Source organism: Anarrhichthys ocellatus, unplaced genomic scaffold (genome assembly GCF_004355925.1).
Source record: "Anarrhichthys ocellatus isolate YVR2014 unplaced genomic scaffold, GSC_Weel_1.0 scaffold46, whole genome shotgun sequence".
Taxonomy (NCBI): Eukaryota; Metazoa; Chordata; class Actinopteri; order Perciformes; family Anarhichadidae; genus Anarrhichthys; species Anarrhichthys ocellatus.
Window position 1 is genome coordinate 411146 of NW_022280076.1, and position 26130 is coordinate 437275.

Sequence of the window (26130 nt, forward strand, 5' to 3'; positions counted from 1 at the left end):
ATATGAGGCCCGCTTTATAATGCACAATCACACACACATGCACGCATAGACTTACAGATGATGTATAGCTTACATACAGACACACACTCCAGATAAACATGGTAATTTTCCTGCTGAGCTACTCGGAGATTCTACTCTGATGGGTTTTTCAGAGAGACAGCTGTGGTCGTGGATCAGAGGGCAGAGCTCTGTGATCCTAGAGAGAGAGAGAGAGTTTGAAGCAGTCATACAAATAGAGAGAGAGAGAGAGAAAGTGAGGCAAACAAAGAGTGGGAAAGTGTGAGATGGGGAATGTCATATTTTACCAGCAGAACTCTGAATGGTTTAATGCGCTGTATTGAATGATGGACACATAAGTAACTGAGCGTGTAATGATTGAAATCTGCACATGAGTGGGATTGACACATTGACAGTCTTTCCATGGCTTGAACTAATTGAGGAAACCATCTGACTGAATAACTAGTCAATTTGAATTTGACTGACGCATGCTAATCGGTTTGTATTGAAATAATCAGCGTATCTCGCGGCCTCAGTGTGACTGCACTGTACCGTATGTCTATGCCTGTCTTTCTCTGTCTGTCAAAAGTAGTCTCTGTCTCTGAGTATGTCCACACTACGCCAACACAATTTTGAAAAAAGCTCTCCGTGTTTGCTCTCTGTCAACACTAAACGCTCTGAAATACTCAAAAATAGGCACACGGGTGGTTTTGGACATTTTTTCTTCTGTATGTGAATCTCTGCAGAGATGTCCACATGGGCCCTTGCGAACATTAGCAAATGTCTGCTCAGACATGAGACTTTTAATTTGAGCTTAAGCCGGTGTTGTTAAAACCCGGAAACGGTCTGCCGAGTGTATAAACCTGGAAATGACAGCTGCAAGTTTTCATGTGGACAAGAAAGGCTGTTCTTTTAGAAAACTATGGAATGAGCCTGGTTGAGGTTACTGCAGCAATAAAGTCAAAATAAACTTTCTGTCTCCTCTGACCCTCCTTGCGACCACTTATTTGTAAGTATGAGGCTTGTGTTTTTCTTTATTTTTCTTACTGACAGTTTCTCAATACTTTCCAACTTTGCTACCCTGTCTGTTGCACTCAGCCCTAAACACATTCGATCCTTCTGAAGACATAAATCTTAAAAAAAAAAAAGAGAATGCTTTTAAAGTAATAACTAAAACCAGCTGGGCACTGTTGTGAGTATTGGGGTATGTGTCTTGTGTCGTTGTGTCACAAAACTTTACAATCATAAAAAAGGATTTTGATTGACGACACTCAAGTCACTTCATATTCATTTTGTTGTACAAAAACTGAAAAATATGTAAATGAGGGGCAAATAAATCATGGGTTTGGTATACTCATATAAACACAGTATACAAGAGGTGATTACAGAAAGCACATGGGAACTAAACAGAGTTTAACTAGCTGAGTTTTATTGTGTTGAACAAAGAAAGAGATTTGGCCATTTTCCTGTTGTTTAAGTGTTTCTTTGTGAAAAACATACATGACGTTTTTTCAAAATTAGCCAGCTCATTGTGGTCGCACTGTCTCACTGTTTCCCACTCACTCTCCGCCTTTGTCACAGAAGCCACTTAAGGACCCACCAACGTGGGAACATCAGCGCTCACGCTGTTGCTCTGACAACTGAAACAGAACCCATGGGTCCATGTGCCACCGTGATGTGAATAAAGCATGATCAGTAGTAAACAGGGTCTGTCCATTAACCAGAGTGTCCTGGTTGCACAAAGTGGAAAATCTCTGTAGCACATTAGGGAGCCAATGTCGTACACACATCATTCTCAGAGGAGATAAACATGTCTTGACAAGTTCACCTTCATGCGTGTGCCTTTCTATAAATCAACTAATATGGGTTGAACAACAAAGTATACACTGACTCCAGCAAGGAAAGCAGTCTGTACATTTATTCTGCGGAGAAATTCTGATTATTTTCTGGGAGAAATTTAGTTTTAACATTTGAAGTTTAGTTACAAGATTGTCTTGGTCCTTTTTTTAAATTTATGAGTACATTTTTTTACCTGCATTTACAATGTAGACTACAAAATAAACACTAATGTATAACATTGCCATGATTTAAAATGTAGCTTTAACTCTACAAAAGGACTTTCATCCACAGCAGACTACAATATGCCACAAAAGCAGCATTAAATGATTAGGTGCATCACAATCTCTCTAAATGTGTTCTTATATTAATCTTTTGTGTGTAAAATATGTGAGCGAGACACATTTTTCCGAACTTGCTAACTAAAAGTAAGGCTTAAAGGGCTCAACCATTTGTGTAAACTGTTCTTCACAACTTTACCACCAGCTATATTCAAAGTTTTTCAAAGCACAGAAACTATGGATGAAAAGGGTTACGGACATTGAAAATATCTTTTTGAAATGTCAACATTTATTAATGTTCACCATTAAATTAACAAACAAACAAAAATTCCACCTCTGTGGCCAATATTACCCTAGTCGTGTGAAGTGAAAACTACATTTGCATCTTTATTGCTTCTCAGAGGGGTGAGTGCGTGATGTGTCCTCACCATGCAGTGACCCACCTCTGACGTCAAAAGGAGAATGCTGCCTATGTCTGACGGGAGTTTCATCCGTGAGGGGATTACTTTGTTTCCAGTGAGCCGGCCTTTTTCTAATTCATAACAAATGTGTCTCTGTTTATTATTCCCCTGCCCTCGGTGAAATCGCCCACGCTGTTTTGCGAGAGAGGAGTGAGTAAAGTGCGCTGTTGCATTAACTCGAGAGTTCAGAGACGCTCTGTTATGAGTGACATTTCCAGAACAGCACGCTAGATGACTAATCAGCAAGGTTAACCGTGAATAATGATTTCCTCTTTGACAGAGGTTTGCCTCCAGTGGAAAAGAGAAAGCCACAGATATGGATTTCATCAGGTGGAGTGAAATTTTTTTGGAGATTTGTTTGAAATAACTGGAAACTCAAATGATAACGAATGGACTCCATCGACTGAAACTGAAAACAGATATTTTGGTTTACAACTTCATAAAAAGAAACAAATGTATCAGGTCATTTGGGAAACACTATACAACAAAACATCTACAGTAAGGGAACACCAACGAAAGCCACCTGACTTCTGACTAAATCACTGTTACTCATGTAACACTGACTTATTAGAAGCCCTTGGGGGGCAGCCAGAGTGGAATTAATTTCAGAGACTGCCTCAGATCGATACATTCACATTGTATTATCTACTCAAGTCTCAAAGAAAAGGGAAATAAATTCAAACAAAGCTTTGCCAATCAAAGTCATAACTCTGTTTGATGCTGACCTTGATGGCGAAAAAAGAAGAAGATAATAACCTGGCAAAATTCAAGCAATTTTCAATAATCATGAATATGAATACTTCACCGTGGAAGCCAAATGTCCAGAAGAGTTTCATGGATATCTTTTATGCATTTTTATTCTATTCTATGCCCTCTACTATATGTTTATTTGTGTAAATACACACTGCTGTAGCTATATCAAAGGCAAAGTTAAACTGTGGCAATAGCAAGGGGTATCCCCTCGTTTACAATTGCTGAGGAAGACTCGTGGCAGCCCTGATCAGCATTACATCAGTCAGAACCGTTGACTGTAAGTGCACTTTACTTTCTTAGCTAATAGGAATAGCTTAACACACTGATAAGGCTGCAGATAAGGCAGTCAACTTGTCATTGTGTTTAACCCACGTTCCCTGTTTACCTTCACTAGATTCCAGGTCACACAAGTAGAGAAACAACAGAGAATGTCGGACGTGTTAAGACTCACCGTCGTCTGTGTCCTCGGTGACTGGAGCCTTGCTGGACTGTCCGAGCCCCATGGCTGCTCCTCTCACAGATTCTCCTGCTCTGCTCCCTTAGCTCAACTCAGCATTGAACGGCCTCTCCCTCTGAGACGCACTCATAGCCTGGTCAACACTAGCCCCTCACGCACACACACACACACACTCACGTGCTCAACTGCGTATCCCTGACACACACATACGCAGCAGCTGGCTTGGTTTTGCTGACTTGAACGGGTCCCGACTTCCTCTTAACTCTCCACCTTGACACAACCACACATCATTGCACACACACAGAGTGGAGGGCTTGGAGGAACACTAGAGGCACTGAAGCCCTGACACACACACTCAGAGGCAGTACCGCTACAGTGTAAGTTTCCCGTCTGTCGTCACTGTCGTTTAGATGAATGCAGGCAGACGTACGACTCTCGTCAGGCAGGAGGTGGGTGGATTATGTGTTTGTGGCTTTGACCCTCTGTTTACTGAGAGTCCAACCTGTGAGGGGAGGCAGGAAAACATGACACCACCAGCAGAATGAGAGAAGGAGGGACAGGGAGGGAGGGAGGGACGAACAAGTAGAAAGGTAGAGCCTCTGAGACATGAATGGCTTGTACAGGGCTTCTAATGATGACTGGAAAGACTGACACATAATTTTCTTCAATCTTAAAATACAAAAAGAAAAAAAAAACATGGCTCTGAAATTCATATCCATAATAGTAGCACTTATAGCAGTAACATTAATATTAAGGTCTTGATTAGTAATCAACTTGATTAGCGCACATGAGGTAAAATTACTTTCATTACTAATTTTACATATTAAGGTCCCCTTCCTAGTTCCTTTCCTCCTTCCTTCATCTGTCATTTATCAATTATTTAATTTTTACATTTTAATCAGAAACGCATCCCAGTGGAGCAGCGTCTGCAGTGCATGTGTGATGGATGATCGGTTTTCCCATTAAGAGCACAAAATGGGAGTCTTTTGATTTATAGTTTGCTGGCATTGTGTACAGTAAATGGAATCCCTCAGGCTGCCCTCTTCAGGATGTGACATTTCATGAGTTACTACGTTTTGTCCCAGTAGTGGACAAAAAACAAAACAAAAACAGAAACTGCTTGATGAAACATGTATTTATAGAATAAATTCACATAGTAAATTAAATAAATCAGGTGTACATCTTACAATGTTATATTCCTCTTGGACTGTCAGAAAGCAAGTCTGTTTTGAGCTTAGTCTCCTATGATAATACAATATTCATATCACAGCTTTACAATTAGGTTTACTTTATCCTTTAGAACTGAATGACAGCGCATCCCATAATATCGTACAGGACAATGAGTGACTGAACTGAGTAGCTGAGATGCATGCTAGGGTTCAATAAACAAAGTTCAAGTCATCGTAGCAACATTTAATCCGCTAGGGGGAACCCGTTCATGAATGTCATGCCCACACTGTATGATAAGTTCACCACAACATATGTCACTATCCCTTTTGGGTTAAGTAATATATTTATTAAAAAACAATTATAGTGCGTGGATCTGCAGTGCTGAGCTCCCCGCAGAGTACATTGTGCTCGGAGCCCCTTATCTGATCAAACGGGCCAAACATGCGCTGAATAGAAAGACCCCCCCCCACACCCCATGCACACACGCAGGACAGCTGTGGGCACCTACCTCTGAACGCCGCTGGTAAATCGAGCATGGGACCATTTCCAGCCCGGTTTGCTGCAGAGAATCGAGGCGACAGGGGAGCAACAGTGCAGCTCAAAGCGTCACTTGTTCGGTGTTCGGACGACGACGCACCGGGACACCTGCCCACCGCAACAAAAAAACAGAACCACACAGCGAGACGTGACTTGCGGGATGCGCCGACGGAGTGCAATGCGAAATCCCTTTGCTTCTGGAGGACAGAGGACACAGTGACGGGGGGGGGGGGGGAAACTGCTCGGCGCGTTGCACTGGTGAGGGACTGACCTCCACATCGACGCCTGTGTAATGCGCTGGCCACCCGCGTGCGTCTGGAGAGGCACGTTTCATGAGCTGATCCGCTGTAGCTGTGGAGCCGAGGTTCCCCTGTCGTTAGCATTGACTCATCTTAAACAAAACAAAAAAGTTGCATCCCCTAATGAAACGTTTTACAAACACTAGCTTCAAAGTCTTACTGTAATATATATTTAAGAAATATCACGGATAAACTGCCAGTCATAGCCACAAGTTTACTGTAAAGTCAGTTAAACACCGCAGTCCCTTGTTGTGATTTTCTTCTGGGTTATGATCTAAGATTAAGAGACGATTATAAACGGTCAATCACATTTGAACATTTTTATGAGGGTCGCTGGTATAAAAAAAAACAGTCAGCATATAAATGCTGACTGTTAAAATTTCGCATATCCTCACAATACTCTGCTTTGTTTACATCTGCAGGGAATTCTTCATGTTAAAACCATGAGTCAGGGGTCATGATCAGCTGTAGCACAGCGCCCCCTAGAGCAGACCACTGCTTTGCCACTTTGCTTAAGGGCACTTCAGCAGGGCAGATTGTCCACAATGGGCCCCAGATGAGGGGAAGTCTCTTTATAGACGAGCTGAGCCTGCTGTCTCATAATAGCCTTTAAACTTATATGGAAATAGCAATTATACAGTAATGTCTCTCTGGTGTTCCAGTGAGTCTATACAGACCTTATTGTGCTTTTTTATTTGATCTGATTAGGCATCAAGGTAATATTCTTTTAATATTCATATTTAGCGAGATATGCCTCTGTATGCCTAATAGGCCCGTGAGCACAGATATAGAGTGAGAGTTGCCCAAAGTTATTACTTCTCGTCTCATACAGGTCTGTGTTATATCAATATGACCGTGCCTTTCTATAAAGTTGGTATCAAAACAGACTGCTACAACTGAAATAATGTAGTAAACATGAAGTATTAGGTTACTCATACATTTTCAGAAGGAAATTTAAGCAAAAAGTTGAAAGAAAATAATGGTTGAGGAAAGTGGATGACTCCTTACTTACCTCAACAGCTACTGTTACTGTTGGGGTCCTGCTGAGCAAGGCACTTAACTCTTACTCTAATAGAGTACAATGATCTATTTTTTATATGCAATACATAAAACCAGAAAATGCGTTTGCCGCATTGGAATTCGCTGTCTTTCGGGCCACAACTCTGTAGTCCAATCTGTCATCGTACATTAACTTCATGGCCATTAATTGTAAAACACATCCGTCCACGATAAGGACTGTCACTTCTGTCCCCTGTTAATTGAGCAGGTCAAGGTCGAGAGGAGAATGGCTGTGTGGTGGGACAGGAGACATGCTTGCAGCGCACACACTGCACTTTTTCTTCCTCTTTATGCCTCTTGGTCATGCCGTGACACCCTCGGTGCAGGCCATCCATCTTCACACGGAGGTAGGGGACAGACCTTCAACTCTCAACACAGAGGTGACGAGCACCACTCACAAGCAGGACAATTTCTTATCAGCAGTTTGCATCAGGAGTTGCACTCTTCTTTTAGACGAGACAAGTGTCATATCACACCTGGACAGAAACGGATTAAAGCTACATAGCATGCAGGAGGCCTCATCGTGTGCCAATGTTGTCCTAGTTTTGTAAGTGAGTGTATTTTTATGCAAAAGAAAAAGGAAAGAGAATCGGTCATAGATAAATCCTGGTTGTATTAGATTAATATTTTAATTAAGGAAAGAAAGCTATTATATTCAAAATAATGCTTGAGGACACTGGACTGGACTGCTCGGGAGGCTGTAAGGAGTTAAAATCTGTGAAATTAGCCCCATCTAGTGGATAAGTAAGATGTAACATAATGTGACAGCAGCCAGTGTTAATTCAGCTCGGGTCTAATGGGAATATCATTTACAGCATAAATCACTTTCATGATCAATATTATATTGAAAGTATCAACACTACCCTCATCCCCAATGCAGAAATGCTTTATTGTGGAAAACGTGCATCAGGGCACAGCCTTTCTATTTCTATATTTTCCATTTTCTCCCTCAGGGCTGTCTGGATTCTTCCCTGCAGGCAGTTTTATTTATATAGCACACTTCATTTCAATGTGTAAACTCAATGTGCTGCAATATAAAATGCATATGAGAATCATGCAACAATTTCATTCCAGAGGCGCTATATGTGGAGTTGGGAGTTTGGGACTGTGGCTATTGGAGTAAAGTCACCGTCATGTTTTGTAAATCATCATGCAGTGTGTATGTAAACCATCGGTCGATACTCAATTGATACTAAGAGATGTATAGAAACACATCTGGAGTGGTGGAAAGCAACAAAGGGCATTAACTCAAACATTTGATTACAATTTTGAGGTATTTGCACTTTACTTGAATTTCTCCAATTCTTGTTTTTGTTTCTATAATTCTGCTTCACTACAATTCAGAGACAAATATTGCACTTTTTACTCCACTACATATATTTGATAATTTAGGTTATTGATAAATCTATTGATAGATTCAGATTAATAATACAACAAGTATGTCAACAAATACATTATGATGTATAATTGTAGGTTAAGATAAGACAAGACTATCTGATCCCTTGGGGGGAATTCACAAGCTTCTCAGTAGTTTATAAAGTATTTAGAATATCCCTCATCTTTAAAGGCTGCAACATTAATATGAGGTACACATTGATGCATCAATATTTATATTCCAATATAATGATATACATAATTCTGAAAGGGTCCATTCTGCATAATGAGTACTTTTACTTTTGGTGCTGTAAAGTTGTATTGATACTACTTCTTTTGTACTTTTACTCTGTAAGTAAAATCATGAGTTTTACGTATTTCTATACTGTGGTATTGCTACTTTTAGCAATAAAAGGCTACTTCTGACTACTACGGTCACTGCAAATTTTGATTTTGGAAACATCATGCTAAATATTCTTCTCTCTCTGATGGAATTACTAATTTATTTCTTCCCAGTATTAAAACATTTGGAGAAAAATCACAGCTAGCTTTGAATACTCCACAAAGACAAGTGCTATCTTATCTGACACACTGGGTTATCGCCTGTCCTTCCTCTACAGTTCCATCGTTATTTTGGAGTAAACAGAGGGTGTGTTAAAATCTGTCCACATGCATATGTGGCTGCGTGTGTGCATCGCTGACACAATGCGGTAGGTGTCAGGGAGTCATGGCGGTCTTAACCACTTGTTGCTTGTTTGGTCTCTGGTGCCGCTGGTACTAAGCTACCCTTTCTACCCACCGACGTGCTACACCAAGGTGCTGAGCATGGCGTCAGAGCTCACCCAGTGGGCTGCAGATTTGAAGGGGGACCCTGAAACTGTAAGTCAGCTGCTGCGTTGTTACTCTTAGAGATGTTTGCTTTAACACTTAAGTTGTGTTTAGTATCTATTCTTCAATGGTCCTGTGTACTATACTGTATTTTCTATTTCTTTGATGTTCCGCTAGGGTTACCAGCTAGGGCAATATTGAAGATAATAGTTATTTTATTCCTTCATGTATTATCTAGATACAGTTACGCATCAATTTAATTTAATGACATCGAATCAAATAATACGGTAGTGGGCTAAATATGAACACATTTTGTCTCGCTGTCCCAAAATGTTCTACACTGCTCTTCATCATCATGTCCGAGAAATGTCACGGGGTAAGACGAGACCAATGGTCGAAATAAGTTTAATGCATTGAAACTCAAATAGTGCCATCATGATGTAGCTATTGGTGCTATGAAGCAAGTAAGTCGAATTAAATACAGAGATGTATCTTTCGTCATAGGGGCTGTACCTTTGTTCTCGTATGCATTGCCTCATTTGTGCTCTGCAAAGTACACCAATGTCAAAAAAGTAAATATTTTCAATATTAATTCATGTCAAAAAAGAAAACCACTTTTACATTAAGTTTTTACATTAGTTTGCACATAATTCGTTTTTTGTACATTATCTGTACTTTCAATGGACGGCAAAACGGGCTTGTTCTGTGAAAAGAGAAGGTTGTAGAAGTTGTAGTGTTCTTAAAAGTTCATAATATCCGGTAATCATATTTACATTTAATTCTATGTGCAAGTTAATCCTTACTTTAAATAGGGAACATTACATGTAGTCAAAAAGCATTCAGCCAATAAACACAATTCAAACACATGATCAACTGCCAGTGCTGCTGTGATCATATAGGGCTGCAAATGATCATTTTCATAATTGATTCATCTGCTATTTTATTTATTCATTACTTTTTCTATAAAATGTTTCTATTTTCCCGCAGCCCAAGGTGATGTCTTCAAATTGCATGTTTTTTTCTGACATACAGTCTGATACCAAAGCATGATTCAATTATAAATGCTTGATTAATCACTGCTTGATTAATCACTTAGTTGATTATGGTGTTCCTCGTCTGACTGCTTTGCATCACTCAGTGGAGGAATGTATCTAAGTACAATTACTCAAGAACGTACTTAAGTACAATGTCATTGTATCATGACATACTTGTACATCACTTGAGTATTTCCGTTTTCTGCTGCTTTATACTTCTACTTTACTCCATCTCATTGATGACCTGCAACATTGAAAATGTGATAAAGACAGAATAATGTAATATTCTGTCATCAAACTTTGAAAGGGGGCCATTCTAACTACTTTTTCAATCCAGTATTTCTACTTGTTATGGAGCATTTTTAGACTATGGTATTTGTACTTTTACTTAAGTAAAGGATCTGTGGACTAGCCTCACTCATGTCGTTTTCCACATGCTCAACGGGTACAAGTTCACTGCGCCAAATGCGCCACTAGAAGGCGCTATGTTACCGCCTGCACAGGTGAAGAACAAGTTCGTTGAGCCAGCATGAAGTTTGAATGAAAAGAGAATAACATTGCAAATACATTATGATTTTAAAACTATTGATTATGGCGTTGAAGACTTTCAGGACACTAAACTGTAATTATGTATCACCCAAAGTCTGAGTCACTTATTTATTGTTAAATACAAAGCTAAACTATAGACAATACAGTGATGCAGTAGGATGTAAAAGAGCAATAAACTGGGGTGGTAAGAGGTTAATAGCTGCATCCCCTAGAGCTCCACTTGAAGTTTAGTAGCGTTGTTAGTGGCACAGCTGTTCCAGTTCTCGGAGGACACGCGCCGCACCAACCCGGACATGAAGTCCTCTTGCCTCATCAGCGCGATGGTGACGATTGCTTGTTCATTGAAAGAAACTACATTTCCATGACGGTAGCGGGCGGGGTTGTTGAGTAACGAGGTGGGGCGTCTACGCACAGTGAGAAGCAACAAGTTGCTCGGGCGGGCTGTCAGACGGACGGTTACTACATCGTGCTTCCAGCGGCAGGTGGTCACCGCGCGTCCAGCACTTTGTGAATGGGATTGCGAGCGCAGAACCTTCAGAGCACCTGATTGTTATGGACGGTGTAGAGTAACTTTTTTTTAAAGAACTTGCTCAGCTGTCTTTTCATTCACTCGTGAACGCGGAAAGTGAATATTGGTACATTTAGGTGATTTTGACGGCCGTGCGTAATGCTCTCCGTGTAGAGCCTTTTGATACTTTTTTATTTGTATTTTATGTTGTTGCGTTGTTAATAATGGCACTCGCTAGATTAAGCAGAATATTCCGTCTGCCTACTCTTGACATCAAAAAGAAAGTCAAGCAGTATGAGCACGTTCACCGGGACATCAATCCGAACGATCTATGGGAAATTATCGGCGAGCTGGGCGACGGTGCGTTTGGGAAAGTCTACAAGGTGAGTGCGATTTCAAAGACACCCATACCAGCGTAGTGATGCACCCTGTTTGTAGTTCTTAATCATCTCAAACTGTATTGATAAGTAAGACCTGTCGCCAAGTTCAGTAACACTCTGTTGTGACAGAAACTATCTTGAATACTGAAGTTTATAATAAGTCACTCCTATGTCCGCCAAGAAAGATTGTTAGTTTGTCTGAAATATTGTGAATTCTATGCTACCTCACTTTACTTTTTTAAGTTATGTGCGTCACAATAGAAAAACCATACCACGTGTACCCCTCTTTCTTAGCATATAGTTCACATTGTGGAGGTGTGAACAACTTCCGATCACCTGTGGATGCGTCACCATCCCAGCATTGCTGAGATTATGACTAATGTGTCAAGTATGTGGTCCAGAGATCCACTGTGAAACACACTCAGGTGGTCACTGTGCTGTAGAATTTAGGTGTCACAGAAAAGTTTACTTCTGAATGAAATGTTGTTCCTGTTTAGAAAAAAATAATTCTTCTCCATGTTTGTCAAGGATAGTTCACATCCTCTTCATCTTCTGTTTTATTCCTTGTTATGGGTGTTTTTTTTTTTAAGTAACTTGTTTTGTCTCTTAAAATAATCATAGTTTCAGTAAAAAATACTTTTCTTGTTAAGGATGAGGTTTAAAAAATCTCCATACACCCACCCGACTATACGCACCCCTTGCTGTGACTCCAGCGTGAAGCAGCCTCAGTGACAGTGAAAGCCCTCTTCATTAGTTTTATCCAGTCCTCTCCAGCAGCAGCAGCACTTTTGGCTCAGAGACATTATTTAATCTGGATCTGTTAGCATGGTCAGTCCCATCTCTGCGGCAATGCACAGACACTCTGTGTCTGCACTGGCCAGCGGAGCACAGTGAAAGTCTTTGACACAGCTGGGGCCTCAGTGGAAGAAGTGATGCCTTACCAGAGGACTGCACTGAACAGAAAATGTAGTATTTTTATTTTTTTATTTTAGAGGACTCCACCTTATTTAGGTATTTTGTTTTTACTGGACAACATGCAGTGGGTAAATGAAACAGGAGCACATACTGTACATTGGAAGAAGAGTCTCAGTGGAATGGTGACTTGTTTGCACTGAAATGAAAAGAAAATAGTTCCATCTTGCTTCTAGCCACAGGTCTAAATATTATCTAACTTGTCCTATAATGTGTCTTTTGAGCAGAGCGAGCATGTGAGGAGTCCTATGGATAGTTTTTTTGACGATGTAGAGAAAATAAGTGAAGCAACCAGTATGCCATGAAAACAAACAATGCTTTGAGTTGCTTCTAAGAAGCTAAGACAGGTCTGACTTTTCACAAGGTGCTTTAAGTTAGAAGACTCCTTGCAATGTTAGTTTGTAAATACGCAGGGATTCTTTGAATTGAGGGACACACTGTTCAAACTAAGGCACAGGTGATTTGTGGCTTATCGGCAGGTTGAACATGATTCCACTTGAATAACTGCCGAAGCTTTCTACATGTTTCGTGTCCCCACTATATATTTCCCTCTCTTATACAAGTGTCAAGCCTCTGCTTTGGCTTCTGTTTCCTCTCCTTGAGTGGGTTGGAGGAGGACAGCTCCAACACCTGCATCTGTCAGATGGAGGGGAGGCAGGCAGAGTGGGAGCAGATGATGGCCAAGAGAGGAAATCGTGGGACTGCATCGGACGGGGGGGGGGGCGACGACTTCCTCTCGCTGCTCCCGAGTAATCAGCTCGTCCGTGGGAGGGAAAGGTCTCGAGTAGTGGATCGCACATGTTTTCCGTTGTTAAAGTCTGTGATGGAGCAGGCGTGGAGGGAGTCGATACCTCCATCACAAGTGAAATCAGCTGCTTTTCAGATGGTTAGGGGCATGCAACAAATTAAACTGGTGGATCTGTTATCTGTTACAGACAGCAGAAAAGCAATACTCATTTTCTTCATAAAAAGTTTTAATTATTTTGTGGCAAGACCCCCCCCGCTCAGACAGCCTCTTTTATTTGAGCACAGACCTCTTTAACTGTACAGCGTTGGTTGAGACTACAGAGTGCTCCTGTCTAACTGACTCTCTAAAGGTTAATGTCCCTATTGGGAGAATAACAACTCACTTAGTTGCGTAAGGAGAGTGTTACGGATGAATCAAGCCAAGAGTGTTTATATCACAGGATCCAATGAAATGCAATACCTCCCTCAGTTGTCAAATACTTTCTGCTATATTTCCAGAGTATACCCTGTAGGAGCAACTGTGCTTTCCTACTGTTTACAGTCTGTATGTTGAACAAGACGGGATTAACAATACGTTCTCTAACTTTATCTGATCTTTGCCTTTTTTTTGGTTGTAAAATATTGCATATTTTTATCTCTTCAGACATCTGAAAGTTATTCCCATGAATTTGAACTTGCTCTTTGTTATTGTTTTTTTAAAGGCTCAGGTGCCAAAAAAAAGGTTAAGTTGCATGATGCATCCACATCCTGAAACTCAAAGTTCATTCACATGAAAGAGTGAAACATGAAAAACTGATTCAACAGTGCACACATTTTTGTTTTTAACTGAGCATCCTAACACATAATGTGGCAGAATAAAGAAACCAAATGCAGAGTGTTAGTTTTTAAATGTGAGGTCAGTGTGTAAGAGAAGGAAACACAAACGGGCTGTTGTTGACATTCTCAAGTTCTCTGTTTCACAAGGTTGCAGTTTCACTGTTCACCATCCGTGTGGTGGTGTCAGACGGCACGGAAAGACATAAACGCAGTCTTGATAACAGTGCATCGTTTGCAGTTTTAGGTACTCGCTAACTGGCGCGTTATGATTGATTTGTACATTTAGGAAATGCAGCTTCCCCCTTTGACCCGGTTTAATGAGAATATTTAGCACGCTTGTCATGAATGGTCTGACAGCAACCCATTAACCTTACTAAAGGCAGCTGGATTTTGGCCTCAAGTGAACATGTCACAAATTGACAGCATCAGTCTTTTTTTGAAGTGCAACTGGTGCTACTTTTCGATTTAAATTGTAGTTTGATTTGATTGCATTTATCCTGTTTGATGCCGTTTTGGTGCAAATCCTCGACCGACAGTACTGCCTCGAAATCTTGCACAATGTTGTCCACCTCCCTGTAGATTCTTCATTGTCATCATAACCACTTGAGTTACTTGTACGTGAAGTCATAGCACGAGAATGTCTCACTTCCTGTCTACCGGATGTGTCATTGGATGTTTTCTTTGTTTTTCTGCGCTTTCAGTCCATGCATGCTTGCACATGTTGGAAAGAGTGTGTGAAGGTGTGTGTGTGTGTGGCTGCGACTGAAGCATGAAACGGAGGGGTTGTATGGTTCCCCTCACTAATTAATGGGCCACGTGCCGCTGAGCCCATTGCCCTGCTGCCGCTGGAAAAATATTTCCATAGACACGAGCAGGTTGTACGGTTACGCTCCGTCAAATCTCCATTGTGCGGTTGAAAACCACAGTGTATCTTATCCCTGCTGGTCTGTGAGGTAAAGGACGGCGGACTTGCACTGTTGAAGAGGACTTATTTTGTTTACTTAGCCACATATTGTAGAAGTATCGCATTACTCTCGAACATGATGAACATCAATGTGGCTTATGTACAAAATCACAACATGGGAAAACACTTTATTTTTGCTTGGAACCTGTGCTTTTTAAAAATAACTAATTCCTACACCTACGGTTTGAATAACGGGACTTGTCAGAACAGGTCGGTTTTCTTTGGCCTCTGAAGTTATTAACTACCAGATCAGATGTTGCAGGAAACCTGGATTGCTTTATGGCACAAAATATGAAAAGTGTTGACTTGCATTTGACAGACGGTGGAACTCAAAACAAGACTATCCTCTTCAGACAAGTGAAAGAGAGACGCACTGGGTGTCATGACTGAGGCGGTGGAGGCCGAGGTTGCAACATCCTCTTTGCAAAGGAAAGCCACAAGGTTTACATAAAAATGCCGCGGTCTGAATGTAGAACATGGCAGTGCCACGAAGACGTATGTTGGAGTGCCTTTAGTGAGACCACCGTCAGACTCTGGGTCTAATCTCCGGGACCAGCTGGGCCCACAGCTACTGATAGGATCCCTGTTGAGTGGGCGTGTGAGCAGCAAGCTGGGAGTCCTCGCAGTGACTTCATAACTGGCACTTGCAGAAAGCCTCTTAAATTTGAATTTCACATTGAAGCACATTGTAACTGCCATTCACCTGAAGTTAATTCAGATCAGCTCTAGATAGAGTTACTCTTGTATCGGGTACTGTGAAGCTGTAGTCAGGAAAGGGGATCTCATCTATCATGGGGTTCGTGCTTTTGCTTCTCTGATTCATACATATTCTCTTTTTTTTTTTTTTTTTTTTTTTACGATTAAGAATCATTGCAGAAAGCCGTGTAATCGTTTGTTGTTTTCTCTCAAGGATCTTTGTGGCGTCACCATGATTTCCTGCCTCACTGACCTTCTTCATACCTTCACTTCAAGCTTTTCGATATGGGACGTTTTGCAATGTTGATCAAACCGTTCACATCCTGAAAGGACTCGACGCTCTGTCTCAGGGTGTTGAGTTTGAACTTCGCTTGGTGCTTCACGCCCATGCATAAATTCATGCTCACGCAGTCAGCGGGTTGTGTAAGAGACAAAGAATCTTGCTGTAGAGTTGATAGAAGCCACAGACGCATGCGTTACTTTGATTTCTTTGTCCATTTTGAGGCTAGGGTTAGCCATGAGCTAAGATATGAAGGGGACTACTCTACTAGATTTCAAGTCTAACGCTGTTTTTTCAGTCATTTAGGAGAAAACCCCATCCATGTTTCCACCCGTCCACATGCATGAATGCATGCTTTGCTGCCACCAGTGTGCATGTTTACATTTTTTTTTTTTTACTTTTGCCACTGGTATAGCACTTTTTCATGATACATTTTACACTGTATTTCAGAAATTAAACTAAAACTTAGATGATCAGTGTTAGTGTCTTTTTAGGAGAATTATCTTTTAATCAAAACCCCAAAAATGCCAAAAAAAAAACCTTTTTAGATCCAACTTTTACTGTAAAACAAATCCGTAGCTGGTCAACATGCTTGGTTTGTGCACCTTGTTCATCTAAGTGAGAGCTCATCACTTCCACAGGCGTCTGCTGTCAGAGGTGAGGTTTTATTAGCTGCTGTCATTATGTGGGAGCTGAGAACCACATTCCTGTTCGCAGACACATGGGGAGAGCCTAAAGAAGAGGGGCGGGTTACAGGTTTATGACGGGGCAAAGGTCGAGCATACACGCATTCCCCTGAAGGTGTGTGTGTGTGTGTGTGTGTGTGTGTGTGTGTGTGTGTGTGTGTGTGTGTGTGTGTGTGTGTGTGTGTGTGTGTGTGTGTGTGTAGAAAGTATAACACTGTATACGGGCTGAAAATACACGTCAGCATGTGGTATGTTCATTCAACCTGGAGGTGACTGACCCCAGGGAAAGTTCTGAGTTACCAGTTTCAGGAGGTCGTCTGGTCCGTTCACTCTATGATTAACTATCCCTCATTGTTTTCAGTCTGCAGTCTAAATGGAGAAAGACTCCTTAATCTGTATTTTGTAAAAAAAAAAGATGTTGGGAAGCTGATTGTAAAAGTGTTATATTGAGGCTCGGCATGGTAACTCACTGCAGGCTTTTGTACCATTTTGAGTGTGATTCAGCTCTGTGCTTTTTAAGCCAACACACCCACAGTAATCATTAATGTCTCAGTCAGTGCAGACACAGTATTAAACACTATTATTCCTAGCTTGATTTGTATTGAAAAGATTGTGCGTGCTCAATACCAAATGGCAAACACACCACTCAAAGCAGGGAGCCGTGTGCTTTCATGCGTTTTTGTTTGCTTAGTCTGCCAGTACATACAGTATGTTTGTATGCTCACACACGGGTCACTAACATCTGCTTTTTCTAAAGCTCTTCTTGAGCGGCATCCGGCGAGCTTCTCGGTCATGGATTGGGGCCTTCAGACGGGACTGTTAGTGAAAACAGATGGATGAATACATGTGACCGATGAGGGGAGATATAGAGGCAGGGATGACGGGCATATTTGGTGAGGGAGACAAAAAGATGTGCAGTGTGGCGGACGATGAGTAGTGAGGCAGCAGGTTAGAGAGGTGGGCTGTACATATGCCTCACTAAGAAGGGCGGGGGGATATGGCGAAAAATGCATGCAAATAAACTGATGGATGATTGATAGAAAAGCATCATGGATATAGAAAAATGAAAAAAAAATGGATGCACAAAAATGTAGTTGTTGGTGCAAGTATCTTCTTTGTTTCCTTAAAATGTTATCGAAAAGCAAATTGTTGTCTTTTTGGAGGTCCATCATTGTTTTGGCCTCAGGACTGTAATCCTCATTTGTTTATTTGGATATTATAGGTCCTTTCACACTGCAAGATAAAAGGAAACATCTTGGCATTTAGGTGGAAGGCAGTTGATTTATACTTCCACTTTTCTGTTTCAGTGGTCAATGTCACAGCTTGCATGTGGTCTCATCAGATATCGGATATATATAGCTTGGAATTTACAATGATATTTTAATATTTTGGTCTTTTAAGGCAATTAGTTGAAGAGCCTACTGTCTGTTTGTCTGCCAGGTTGGGTCCTTTTTTAAGTAATCCTTTTGCACTTAACCTCCATGAAAGCCAAGTCTCTAATGAACAGGAAAGCAGAGAGCGAGCAACCGATACGAGTCCCTCTGATCTCCATGGAAACCAGACCCCAAACAAAGCCGGAGACTGTTGTTGTCCTCTGGAAGAGAGTTAGAGAGAGTGAAGAGTGAGTGGGTGAGACGCAGCAAAGCACAGCTCTCTCTCTTGGGATGGCTACAGCAGCGAACTGTTTCCCTACTTCTTCAGTACTGCGGTAGTTATTGTGTAATATTAATAATCTGGATAACTCGGTGACATCTGCTGTCTCTCGGTGCGATCTTTTGTTTTGTCGTCACTTTATTTTTGTCATGTGTACACAGATTGAGAATGATGTATGTACCTCCAGGGCCAACCGGTAACAACTCGTCATCCCTCTAAATATGGAATTATGCTGCATGTTGGCAAATGAGACCTTTCTGTTCTACTTTTATGAACAACTTGTGTGACATTGACTTTTCCTTTTCTGTTTTAATTTCCAACTCCCCACCAGAGGCGAATCAACCAATCAGCGCGGCGTTGACACTTTGAATGTGTGACTGTGCACGCTTGCTCCTCGACCTTCACCCATAACACCCTTCTATGCGTAGCTTTGCAGAGACGTTTATGTGTCTTTGGAAAAGCATAATTCCAGTTTTACTCAGATGAGTCGTGGAGCAATAATAGTTGTTAAAGTGTGAACATTTGGCTTTTGCGTCCTAGTATGTACAAAAAATGCAGTATCCCTCCCAGTTATTGCTTAAATCTGTTTTTATATGAAATATAATGTTCTTTCAGCCTTTTTGGTTGTCTAGAAATGAATGCTAAATATCTGCTATAAGCGCCTGAAAGGTGGGACTGCTTTGTCCGGATGTGAAGTAAGGTCAACAGTCTCTGAACTCACCACCACCACCACCACAACAGTAGCGGAAAGTTTGAAGAAATGAACCTTTAATTTCACTCATCTGAAATGACAGAACAGTGTTTGGAGAGGCTGCTGCTGGTCTTTTCAAGGTTGTTTAGATGCCTTGCCTGCAATTATTTCTCTCACGTGTAAGTACTGAAACACGCACACACAGTAAGCATTGATGTCACACTTACTGTTAGGAAGTCAGGAGGTCCCATGTGAGGCAGAATGAGGCATTTCACTGTAATTTCCTCTCTGTGTGCAGTGTATACACTTGGTAAGATGCAGACGTAAACAAACATGCTTGTTTGCATACTGCACTTGAGGACTCTTGACGTAATGCATTCCTCGTGCCACGCAAAAAAAAAAAAGGCACCACAAAAAAAAGCTCTCTCAGTGTACCGTCTTTGTCCACTCCCCCAACCATCTGAAGGCCAGAGGCACATTCCTCAGCTGTGTTCCCACTGAGATGTAAAGGTGTTTGTGTGACCAGTGTTTCACTGGAAAATGCCCCCAGATACAACATTTCAATACTCCTACTTGTTCAGATATACAGTAAGTCGGCCATCATTCTGTTGGACTGTAAACCTGATGAGTCAAAAGAGGAGGAAACCATGAGGACGCCTTTTGTTTGGTGTTCAGATGGGCAGACGGTAGATGGAGTTCTGGGACAGATAACATGGCTTTAATATAGTCTTGTTACAATAAACTTGGCAGAGAACCCCAACAAGCATACAGTTGGTGCATATACAGTCCCAGTGGGTCTGTAGCAACTTCTGCAGGAAGTCGGACCCCAGGCGGTGAGTTTGTCCAGGCTGACCGAGTCGGTGCAGGAGGGGGAGCCAATAGCAGAGAGCTGAGATGTTGGCGGAGGAGGGAAAGAGTCTGGTGTCTCCGTGTCTGCTGTCGAGGCTCGTTAACTGTATGATGGATGATTTGGTGGCAGAAGGAGACGTCCTGTTGACTCGCACTGTGTGGGGGCGGTTCGGCTTCTCCGGAGCTCTGTTTGACAAACGCACACAGTCACGGCGAACCGGAATGAGTTGACGAGTGTGTGTGGCTGCGAGCCTTGCTCTGTTTATTCAGATGTTTTTTCCCACAGCCCCTGTAAAAGCGTGGAGGCATCGGACCCCTCGCCGAGCTGTTTAGTCTGTCGTGTTTCTCCAGGTCACTGGATGGACACGTGCACATGTACATCCTCCATTCCTCACCATGGCATATCACTTTTAAGACATATTTTCGCACCACCTTTCACACTCTCTCTCTCTCTCACACACACACACACACACACACACACACACACACACACACACACACACACACAGTACTTTCCACCTGATTGCTTACAACCTGTTGCATTAACCTTTTTTTGAGTCACTTCATAAGATCTGACAATCTTGGAGGCTCCGAACAACTCTTATTTTCAGTCTTTGCTCGTCCCCGGTGGTGCTTTTGCAACTGTGGCACTGAAAGTGTGGTTATGTCTGCAGGCGTGCATTAATGTCGCTTTTGCCCACAAAACCCCATCAGTCTACTTTCACAACGTTCTCTCTTACTCAAGGATGGACATCATGTGTTTGCGCCTTGTGCCTCCCTCTGAGTCACCTTCATGGTCTGCATGTTTTGATGCGGCACTGAACAATCTGTTTACGTTCACTTCCCTTTATTACTAGGAATCCAACGTCTATGTGTGTGTCTTAATTTAGCCACACTGCTTTTGTGGTTCCTCTTTTTACCCCAGTTGCTCAGCAAGGGTGTGGAGTTTCCTTTCCTGTTTTGTCTCTAAATGTTAGTAAGTCAACATCTTAATTGCATTTCTTGACGTTTCGGATTCCCTTTGGCTTCAGCTGGGCTAGAAGAGTCCGGCCCGGCAGAGTGATAGGCACATGCAAGAAGCTAGATGTCTTTAATTCTTTGGTGGTCTAATTAACTTTTTTTCTTACAGATTTATATTGTCAGTTTGATTTTGATATTTCCACCTTTTTAGAAAGAAAAATGTTGAATTTACTGTTTTTCCCTTTCTCTGTCTCTTCAGGCCAGGAACAAGGAGACAGGAGCTCTGGCTGCTGCCAAAGTCATCGAGACAAAATGTGAGGAGGAGCTGGAGGACTACATCGTTGAGATTGACATCCTGGCTAAATGTGACCACCGCTACATTGTCAAGCTGCTAGACGCATTTTACCATGACAACAAACTGTGGGTAGGTGTTACAGGAAGCTGGTTAGGAAAACCAGCTTAAAGTGTAATCCACAGACACCCTTCATTTCTTTCTGCTCCACCTTCCCTCAACTGAACACTATTATACAAGTGTGCTGTAAAAACATAAAACACTCATAGGCTGAATTTGGAAGAAGTTGTACTTGGAACAGACAGTATGTTGCAATGTGGGAACACTGTGGTCAAGGCTGCTGTTATATTGGACTGGTGCATAGTGTACCGAAGGAACCATATCTGCTGTCCACGCTGTACCCTGCTCACAAGATGTAGCCTTGTCACTGTGTTGAGGGGTTCCTGTGTCCGTCCACTTTCTTGGCATCCTTTCCACGCAGAGCCACAGCACACAAACTTTAACGATCAGCAGGGAAGCGGAAAAACAAAACCTCCTAACCATGTATGTTGGCAGGCTCATCTCAATCTGTGACTGCCAGAGTATCCAGAGTATATTTACCCTCCCTATGAGAGCTCTGGTGAATAATTAAGATAAGAGAAATGGATTGTCTCCAGGGTGACATAATGCATCAGAAATGACCCGATCCTCACCCTGATGCTACAGCAGGAATGAAGACCAAGTTCAACTTTGTGTTTTCTGCTCTCAAGCTATTTTCCCTTCTCCACGCTCGCTCATTGGGTCAAGTGTTCAACTCCCTCTGTAATCTCCCTCTCTATCTGGCCAAGAAAAATAATAGTGACCTCATGCTGGGGCACGACCTAGAATATCTGAGGAATTACAAGGCAGCGTTAAGACTCAAGATAGTTGTGTTCTGTTTTTCGACCCTTCACTTCTATTATTATGAATAGGTTTACAGTTTAGATGTAACTGTTGTGTTGTTTTCCGGTAGTCACCCTTATTTAGTTATTAAAACAATAGTAATCGTTAAGTATTGTATAAGTTGAAATATGTAAGATTTTAGTCCAGTGGATTGGGCAACACCCATGTTTCAATGGTAACAGCAGGTTCAGTTTACTACAGTGAACATTCCTTGAGCAGATACTTTGTCAGAAATACAACAGAAGAGCCACTTGTGTTCTCAGCCGAACAAACTGGCATTGTTTTGATAAAGCAGTCAATAATATTTGCAACCATGGTCTGATTTCATGCCATGCACAGCGCCAGTAGTCTTTGGCACATTAAAGTTCATTACCTTGCTGAGAAGAGGAGGTGTCTAACAGCTCTGTGTGGCTGCTGCTTCCATATCTACTTTGCAAAAAATGATCTGCTGACAAAAAATGCCTAAAATGACTGTTTTTTTTAATAACAAACCATGGATAGTTTCTTGTGACAGCTTTACAATAAAAGCCACAATATATTTTGTCAGTTGAACATTTTTAATGTGGAGTAGCAATTTTGTTTGATCACACTGCAACTACCAAAGGTAGCTACTACATAGAAAGATAGTTACTGGAAGCAAATACATTGAATGGCTATTGCAAAGATTTTTTTTTTTAAATTAAATTGTATCAAAAAGGCTTTGATTTATTGAAAATCTTGGGGATTATAACCAGCAAAACATGACAATTACAATAGAAATGTCACAGTACTGAAACCAGACTGCCTACACACACACACACACACACACACACACACACACACACACACACACACACACACAGCTATGCCCCAGAGCAGAACTGGTTGTGGTTGTGTTGGCCACAGCTGGAATTCCTGAGTTTGGAAGGTGAATGTCCACAATCAGTCATAGCCTGTGAGACTTTGTTTGTGCTGATAAATCAAATGTACAAACATCCCTTCCTTGTGTGTGTGTGTGCGTGTGCGTGTGCGTGTGCGTGTGCGTGCGTGCGTGCGTGCGTGCGTAAGTGCGTGCGGCTTCAGGGTGTCAACTTTTACTTAACTATTTCCCTTCCAAGCTGTGCTCAGACACTAATATCTCCTTTTTATTTGAGGTCTAAGACATTCTCTCAATCTCTGCATTATCTGTGGATCAGCCTGTATTTTAACAGCAACCAACGTTTCTGGGTTGGTATAGAAACTCACAGCAAAAATGGACTTATGAGTAGTAGAATAATTATATAAAACATGACGAAGTGAACAAGCTCTGCACCTCATTAACCTCAGGACCTCAACAATTAGCCCAGTGGTTGGCGGTCAGGCCTCGGTAACCTCCGGTTGGGTGGACCGGGGAGGGGTGAGATGATGCATTCCAGTACTGACACACCCGTTCTGCTTTCTACTGAGTAAGCGAGGGATAGAGGAAGAAAGAAAGAGACGGCGAGAGAAGGGCTGTTTGTTCCCGTTCAGGAACAATCTGGTCTTGAGGCTAGAAGGGCAGCCGGGCCCACAGCGTGAGAAAAAGAGGGCCTTTAACATGGGGGACAGGACTGCTGACATCAGCACACCCAGCAGAACGAGCAGAGAGGGGAAAAGGGAGAGCTGTTAAACGGATGAAAAAGAGAGATAATAAACACAGAAGAGAACTTTCACACATCATTTAAAAGCATAGTTAAGCCTACCTGAATAAAGGGTTGGTTTACCCAAATGACAACACATGTATGTCTGTTTTATTTTGAGATTTTCCTCCCTGTGATTTATGCTGTCATCCAAATACTAATGGAATTAACAAGGACTATTTCTCTGGTGGATTTGAGTAGATTTAACCTATCAACTTTTAAAATGTATATTTTCCGTGCTTTGAGGAGCACCATGAACAAAATTTAATCTGCTTCCATGAAAAATCCACTTAGCTGTCTGCATGGCTAACTATCACTATACGTAAGTGACACGTTTGTGTTTGCCGTTTTGGGGATTCAGATTAGCGATCCAGCAGAAATGTCTAATGAAGTATAGTATAGTATATAGTATAGTATATACTATACTATACTATAGTATATAGTAAGTGTGTTTTTAGCTTTTCTACACCAAAACTAGGGATTTTTTTTTTAGATTGGAGGTACAAACTTTGTTTAACCCATTAAATGCACTTTCAACATGACAAAGTGTAAAGTTGAAATTATTTACAATCTTTTTTTATTATACCTTTGCCAATATTTGCTGACAATGAGGTCTACATAATGTCACTGGCTGCGGTCGCTAGGAGATCTTTCGATGGCACTGGAAAGCGAATTGATAAAAGTCAACATGTCTTTTTTTTGGCACCGCCTCATATACACAGATCGCTGAAGCATTAGTCATGTTCATAGTGTGACAATGTTTAACAGTCAGTGCGATTCAGATTTTATACGCTCATATTTCTTTCTTTATTCGATGCTGCCGTTTCCAAGCGGGTCATTGTTTGCAAATCGCCTTTTATATCCTCTAGTCTTCTGACGAAATGAGGTGGGAAATCATTGTGAAGGTACAGAGCTGTGAATCGCAGGAACACTGCAGTGTCAGCAGGGCCTGCTGCGTTTATTTGAAAGCTTTTTCTATTTTGTAGGCTGTGTCCAATTTGATTCTGTTTTTTTTGGAGGGGGTATGTGCATTTGTGAGATAGGCAAAGCTTGTGCTTGCATGTGTGTTCAGCCCATAGTAGGTATGCTTTGCATGTGGCTTGACCAGTCGGGGCACATTCTTCACTGCAGCACACCACGTCATCCAGAGTTGTTTCAGGCAGGGAGAGCAAATCTGACTGCAGAGACACTGACGGAAACACAAGCCAGTTGCTTATGACGGAGTAGTGTTATGTTCAGCTGTTTAGGTTGGGTAGCATAGGGTGTTACTACTGACGGGCAGCTCATTTAATTCAGTGGGTGTTTTTTAAACGGGGGACAATTGGAAATAAGGTGTGTTTGGTTAGCGGTGAGCAGGAATACGGAGCTGAAATATGAAATAAACCTCACTCTGGGAGCGCTTTAAAACTAGATTATTGTATCAGTGTTTAAACAGCACTGCAGGGAGATATAGTTGAAAAAGACATTTTAACAATCTAAATTTCAATGTGTCAAATTTAAATGTATTGGTAAATACAAGGTAAATTGGTCCAGGTAATGTAAAATGTCTTCTTACTGTAAAGTAATGGGGAACTATATGAACCCGACCGATGATGGGTTTTTGTGGCAGATGTGGACAAAACATAAATAACACAAACAGTCTTGAACCAACTTTTCTTTTGAATAAAAATCTTTCTGTGCTCTTCTTTGAAGTGGGTGTGGCTATGATGGAAAAAGGTAATTTCTAGACCAATCCAAATTGAACAAAATAAAAAATCAGAATCTAAAACAATACACAAATAATACCCAAATAAAGCAGAGCAATAGAGTTTTTTTTATTATTTTTTATTAATTTGCAACTTAGAATGTGTTTTTTTTTTAATTTTTTTTTTTATCTGTAAATTCAGTTGTTTCTCATTTGGACACAAATATTCAGTGTTGCAGACTAAAGTTTTCAGTGCTTTAATGGAACTTAAGTCATAGCTTTGTTTTAGGAAACAGAGGTCAAACACTGAGGGCTGATCTTTGTGATACAGTATGTTTAAAGGGTGGAAGCATTAGAGCGTGTAACACACAGGCCAAACTGTCTCCCTGCTCTCTGCCATTCAAAAGAGATGTTGAAGAAATGAAGCATACTTGATAAATGGGTGACAAAACACAAAACTAAAGGGTTTGTCAATCCAAACTTCACAAAAGAACATTGTTTCACCGGGAGAGCTGCATACCAGGCTAGCTAGACATTCCTCATCTTTTGAGTGTGTGTGTCTTCATCTAACTGCATGTGCATGGAGGTACAGTATGTAGAGTTTCTCACAGTCATCTGTACCTGGGGTGTTTGCACCTGTTGTACTTAATAATTCTTTGTATGGCTTTGACAGGACTGAAACTCCACACCCTGTCCACTACCAGGTTGACTCTTTGACAGTGTTGTCATAGCAAGCAAGACTCTGATGATTAAATAAGA

General features: G+C 41.4%; 2 protein-coding genes across 3 annotated transcripts in view; one reads left to right on the plus strand and one right to left on the minus strand.

Moving 5' to 3' along the window:
* stk32a (serine/threonine kinase 32A) overlaps positions 1-5737 on the minus strand; it is a 57582-nt gene extending 51845 nt beyond the window's left edge. The window contains exons 1-2 of one of the 2 annotated variants that reach the window (XM_031869106.1): positions 5464-5736; positions 3780-4287 (exon numbers count right to left, since the gene is read on the minus strand). In XM_031869106.1, coding sequence (XP_031724966.1) covers positions 3780-3831 — 52 coding nt within the window. In that variant the 5' untranslated portion in view covers positions 3832-4287; positions 5464-5736. Of the gene's footprint in view, positions 1-3779; positions 4288-5463 lie in introns of both variants that reach the window. The other variant, XM_031869107.1, reaches the window with a different exon arrangement.
* Positions 5738-11020: 5283 nt separating this feature from the next.
* The window catches only part of stk10 (serine/threonine kinase 10), a 36683-nt gene continuing 21573 nt past the window's right edge, over positions 11021-26130 (plus strand). The window contains exons 1-2 of the mRNA XM_031869296.1: positions 11021-11526; positions 21097-21261. Of these exons, the coding sequence (XP_031725156.1) occupies positions 11368-11526; positions 21097-21261 (324 nt within the window). The 5' untranslated portion in view covers positions 11021-11367. The remainder of the gene's footprint in view (positions 11527-21096; positions 21262-26130) is intronic.